Raw genomic sequence first — 6,000 nt, forward strand, 5'->3', positions numbered from 1 at the left:
CAAAGTTGTTAAGCTTCAGCTTCAATATTTGACTTTCCAGTGGATGACCTGAATTAATTTCTTTACATATTGACTGATTTGACCTCCTTGCTGTCCAAGGGACTCTCAAAAATCTTCTCTAGCACCATATCTGAAAGTGTCAATTTTGTAGCATTTAGCTTTCCTTGTAGTCTAATTCTCACAGCCTTATATTGCTACTGGAAAAACCATAGCTTTGACTATATGGACTTTTGTCAGAAAGGTGATGTCTTTGATTTTTAGTATACTGTCCAGATTTTCCATAGTTTTTCTTCCAAGGAACAAGCATCTTTTCATTTCCTGGCTGTGGTCCCCATCTGCAGTGATCTTTGAGCCCAAGAATATAAAATCTGACACTGCCTCCATTTTTTTCTCCCTCTATTTGCCAGGAAGTGATGGGACAAGTTGGCATGATCTTAGGATTTTTTTAATGTTAAGCTTCAAGCCAGTTTTTATATTTCCTCTTTCACCCTCATCAAGGGGCTACTTAATTCTTCTTCACTTTCTGCCATCAGAGTGGTATCATCTGCATATCTGAGATCGTTATTTCTCCTGGCAACCTTAATTCTGGCTTTTGATCCTTCCAGCCTGGCATTTGGTATGATGTACTCTGCATGTAAGTTAAATATAGAATTTACAGCCTTGTCATACTCATTTTCCAGTCTTAAGCCAATCAGTTGTTCCATGTTCATTTCTAACTGTTGCCTCTTGGCCCACATACAGGTTCCTCAGGAGACAAGTAAGATGATCTAGTCTATGTTCCTCTCTTAGAGGACTTGCCACATTTTGTCAGGAAGTTCACAACTGTCCTCAGATTCTTCCTAGTTTTATGACCCTGGGCAAGTGACTTAACATCTCTTTGCCTCAATTTCCTTATCCATGAAATTAGGGGTTGAAGTAGATGAACTCTTAGGTCTCCTCCAGCTCTAAATAATAATAGTCAATATTTATATAATGCCTAAAGTTTTCAAGGTATTTTACAAATATCTCATTTGTAAACAACCCTGTAAGGTAGGTGATATTATGATTCCTCATTTTACAGATGAAGAAACTGAGGCAAATAATGGTGAAGTGACTTACTCAGGATCACACAACTAGGAAGTGTCTGAGGGCACATTTAAATTCAGGTGTTCTTCACTCCAGGTTCAGCATTCTATCCACTGAGCCATAAAGCTACCAATCTATGTTCCTATGATATCTGCCTATTGAAAGTCTTTATTGAAGGCCCTCTACAATCTAAAACCACCTCACCCTTCCAACCTTATTTCATATTCCTCTCCATCCATACTCTTCTCTGTAATTAAACTATGATACTTGTCTCCCAATCATGCTCCACCCTTTCCTGCCTTTGAACCTTTGCTTACTATTTCTAGAATGTGCTGTCTTTTGTCTCTTCATCTATTGAATTCCTATCTATCCTTTAAAGCCAAACTCTTTCGAGGAAACCTCTTCTCATTCCTCCCCCTCTGCCCCAGTAAGAGGCATCTTCCCCACAAACCCTTTCCCCAAATCTTACACTATACTTTTTTTCACTTCTCTAATGCAATTATTTATTATTTGAGACACATATGATATTTATCTATCAGAATATCATCTCCATGAAAGCAGAGATACAAATCTTATCTAAACTTTAAGATTTCAAATTTGAAGGGACCTTATGATAATTTTCTTCAATCCATTCATTTTACCAAAAAAAATTAACTAAGTCCCAGAGTTTCCTTTTTCATAAAATGAATGGGCAAGTCACTTAACCCTGTTTGCCTCAGTTTCCTCATCTCTAAAATGAGCTGGAGAAGGAAATAGCAAATCACTCCAATATCTCTTCACAAATGGAGTCATGAAGAGTCAGACATGACTGAAATGATAGAATAACAACAACAGCAAAGACTCAGAGAGGTTGAATAATTTACCCCAAACCACACAGTGAGTGAGTAACAGAACCAGAATCTGAACTCAGGCCTTCCCACTCCAAATGCATTATGTGTCATTACCCTTGGAGTTTAGCATAGTGCTTTCCTATGGAATAATGGTAGAGCACTCAGTGTCCTTAATGGAAGGCATTAAGTACATATTCACTGAATTGCCTTCCTGTTGAACCCAATTTCCCAAATTTATAAATCAAATCAATTAAAATGAGAAGACAAGTACAACAATCCAAGATACTTTCAGGGTTTTTTTTCATATTTCAAATCAGAGATATCTTAAAAGCAGCAAAAATGAATGGAACTTCCTATTTTTTTAAAATGATAGCCATCTCTTATAAAATCTGAAGTATAGCTATCACACTACAACAAAAATGGTCTTGTTTCATTATTAGTTCACTTCCCCCAGAGAGAGAGAGACAGAGACAGAGACAGAGAGAGAGAGAGACAGAGAGAGAGAGAGAGAGACAGAGAGAGAGAGAGAGACAGAGAGAGACAGAGAGAGACAGAGACAGAGACAGAGACAGAGAGACAGAGAGAGACAGAGACAGAGAGAGACAAAAAGAGAGAGAGAGAGACACAGAGAGAGAGAGAGAGAGAGAGAGAGAGAGAGAGAGAGAGAGAGAGAGAGACAGAGAGACAGAGACAGAGAGAGAGAGAGAGACAGAGAGAGACAGAGAGACAGAGACAGAGAGAGAGAGAGAGATACTCTCTACTGCTCTAACTGCAGAAAACTCTTTTAGAGAAGAGTTCCACAGATGGGCAAAGAAATGGAGAATAAAGTCCACAAAGATCTCTCTAGATATTACTTAGAGATTTACAGTAAGAACCAATCTAATTTCCATAGGGGCAGGAAGGCATTAGCACTTAGATTGGGTCTGAACCACACCAAGAAACACTCAGCTGTGGGCAATTCCTCTCCTAGCTCCTAAGGAGCAGAGCCTTCAAGTTCACAGGGCATGTGATGAATTATTTGTCATGTGAAGCTGTCAGGGTCAGCAATCAGCAGCATTCTTTATGCTCACCTTGCATGTTTTTTTACCCTGAAGACCAGCATGGGGGAAAGAGGGCAGAAATCAATCGTCTTTGAGATCTTTTGCTTATATACAAAGCAAACTAGGTATGAGAAAACTGGGTGGGGAATTAAGTATGGCTCTGGAGTACTGAATTATCCAAAGGAAATTTAGTTTATGACCTAAGCTTTCCAATAGACAAATAGCAAAGTTTTGAGTGGTTTTGTATCTTTTACAAGGTGAAAATGCAATATGTCGCTATAAACATACAGCAACTCTTACAATCCATCCACCTACTTGGTTAACATCCTTGTCAGAGATTTGAGGTGACTGGAGGGGGTCATCACAAAGAGACTCAATTACAAGAAACATTGTTTCTTCTAAGAGATGACTTGGCAGCTATGTGCTCTGTTTGGGTTTGGCCCAGGAAATAGATCAGCAAGATCTAAAAGTAAAGGAGATTCCTGCTGGCTCCTCAGCCAATGTTTATATGTAACATTTCACTTTCCCAGAATGGGTAAGAAATAGGGTTTTTTCAATGATCAGCTTTTTTCCCATAATTGACACAAAATTATTTAGTTTCAACATTTTTTTTAGTCATTCCCCTTTCCCACTCCTCACAAAGTCTGCCAAGAATCTTCACAAGGACCTACTTATCAAAAACTAAAAGTATAATGAAGATATGATTAGTGGAAATGGAGGGTAGGATTGGAAGCACTCGGTTAGATGATTTGAAGAAAAAAGGTAGGGATGGGGGAGGTAAAATGGTCACTAAGAGCTTATGCTTTGCTCTATTAACATGACATTGTACTTTTCACAGTGGTTAGCCCCCATTATAAAACACCTTGCTATCACATGAATGTAGATGTGCTGTAGACAAGATCATGTCCCCAGGTACAAAATTATATTCAAGAAAATGCTTCTTTCCCTGGGGTATTATCTCTTCAGCTCTAGAGCCCCCCCCCCTTCCTCAGTTGTTCTTCCATCATAATTAGTCTTTAACTTTTTAAAATTAGAATTAGAACAGTTAGTCAATTTAGAATTTGATCTGCTCAGGGAAACAGTTATACAATTTCGTGATGGTAATAAAATAACTCATGATTATTTTGGGAGAGGGGAAGAGTGATCAAGGAAAATCCAGGCCCAAATCTAATTTCTAGTCAAGTTCTTATTAATGGGGATCAGTGTTGGTTCACCTGATTGGCATTAGGATAAGGTTATAAATAAATCTTTGTATAAATTTTGGATACATTGTAATATGTGCATAATAGGTTTGTGTATGTATATGTGTATATATACACAGAGAAACATGTATATTTATATTATAACACAGATATATGTCCACAAATGTAGGAATAGACATAGAAAACATTGTAGGAACAATGAATGACTTGAGGGATTCTTGATGAGTTTATGGAATTTAGAGCTGAAAAAATAGAGATCATTTAAGCCAACCCACTCGTTTTGTATATATTGAAACTGAGACTTAGAGAGAGCAAGTGACTTTTCCTTTACTTTTAGGTACTAATTCAGACATGCACAGGGGCATTATTTGATTCATACCTATTAAATATGTACTTATGTAATATAACTTAATCCTAATTCAAGTTGATTGATAATTAGAGAACATAAGCACGGCTGAACTACAGTTGAAACGCATTAGAATTAGCTGTTGAAATGAGTATTGGACAAGAAGAGTTTGAGTGATACAGGAGGGATTCAGAACAAATAGTTAGAAAGGAAATTCTAACTCTAGGGGAAGTGAGACATCTGATAACTTTACCAAGGAGGTTATGAAAACTCCCTTGAATATTTTAAAGACAAAGTTAACACTCTCAGGGAACTTTAAAATATTCAAGGGAGTCCTATCAACAGTCAAAGACTTCTTGAGAGCCTTTTGAAAAACATGAACAAAAACATATTAGGAAAAAGTGGAGTATGGCATCTGTAGCAAAAAAAAAAACATAGGTTTTGACATACAAAGAGAAATTAAATGTAAATTACTATTCTGGGACCATCATAAATAAATTGATAATCTGATGTTATTTTATCTTTTACCAAAACCATTAAAAATGGGGGATTTTATTTTTCAGTCTAAAAGCTCCTACATACATTGAATATCTCTTAAATTTCACCAGTCATTTATTTATTCATTGACTGTATTGATTTTAGTCATGTATTAAAAACATTTATTTTCCATTTTATGGTAAATTTCATACATGAATAATTTTAGTTCTGTATATTCTATTTTAATTTTCAGTTTTATGTGTATTTTTCATTTCCATCTATATATTTATATTGGACTGTTATATTTTCAGTTGACTTCATAGGTGGACTTGACACACACTCCTACCATCAGTCCCCACAGGATCATGTTGAATTAAAGCCTGTTAAACCTGTAAGTAAGGTTGTGATGAGCTGGAAAATATTAATCCTTCTAATGTGGCCAGAACTAACCTGAACTAGAATGAATTTGGGCAAATTGCTACTAATTTTTATATTAACTTATAATCACTGATATTAAAGAGAGACATTTTACATGTAGCATGTATTATTATTTTCAAAGAATAGCTTATCATTTCATTATCTAAATCATTTCTTTAACTACAGGAAGAATAAAGAGAACACTTAGGATCAGATTTAGGGCTAGAAGGGACCTCATAGGTCATCTAGTTCAATACTCATATTTAAAGATGAGAAAACTAGAAGAGGTTAAGTAAATTGCCTAAGTTCACAGGAACAGTAAGTGGGAGAGATAAAATTTTCCACTCCTCCAACTCCTCTGACTTCAAATCCTGGGTTCTGTCCACTGTATCATAACATACCTCTACCAATCTCTACAGATTGACTCAGTTACTATCTTCCAAGTAATGGGGGTATTGGTAAGAGCAACAGAAAGGGAGGCATCTTGCTAAGTGATGTATGTTCATTAATTGCATAAAAGAAAAGCCTAGATCACCTTTTTACCAGGAATAAGAAGGAGGGAAAGGAAAAGGGGAGGGAAGGAAGGAAGGAAGGAAGGAAGGAAGGAAGGAAGGAAGGAAGGA

General features: G+C 36.5%; 1 protein-coding gene across 2 annotated transcripts in view; it reads left to right on the forward strand.

Annotated features, from left to right (window-relative positions):
- The window catches only part of NKAIN3 (sodium/potassium transporting ATPase interacting 3), an 862,428-nt gene that overhangs the window by 834,191 nt on the left and 22,237 nt on the right, over positions 1-6,000 (forward strand). The window contains exon 6 of one of the 2 annotated variants that reach the window (XM_069099517.1): positions 5,272-5,351. The exons of the other annotated variant lie outside the window; for it this stretch is intronic. Coding sequence (XP_068955618.1) covers positions 5,272-5,351 — 80 coding nt within the window. The remainder of the gene's footprint in view (positions 1-5,271; positions 5,352-6,000) is intronic. 2 annotated transcript variants of the gene reach the window in all.

Source organism: Petaurus breviceps, unplaced genomic scaffold (genome assembly GCF_028583685.1).
Source record: "Petaurus breviceps papuanus isolate PSGF00001 unplaced genomic scaffold, PetGlider_PUasm1.0 38, whole genome shotgun sequence".
Classification (NCBI taxonomy): Eukaryota; Metazoa; Chordata; class Mammalia; order Diprotodontia; family Petauridae; genus Petaurus; species Petaurus breviceps.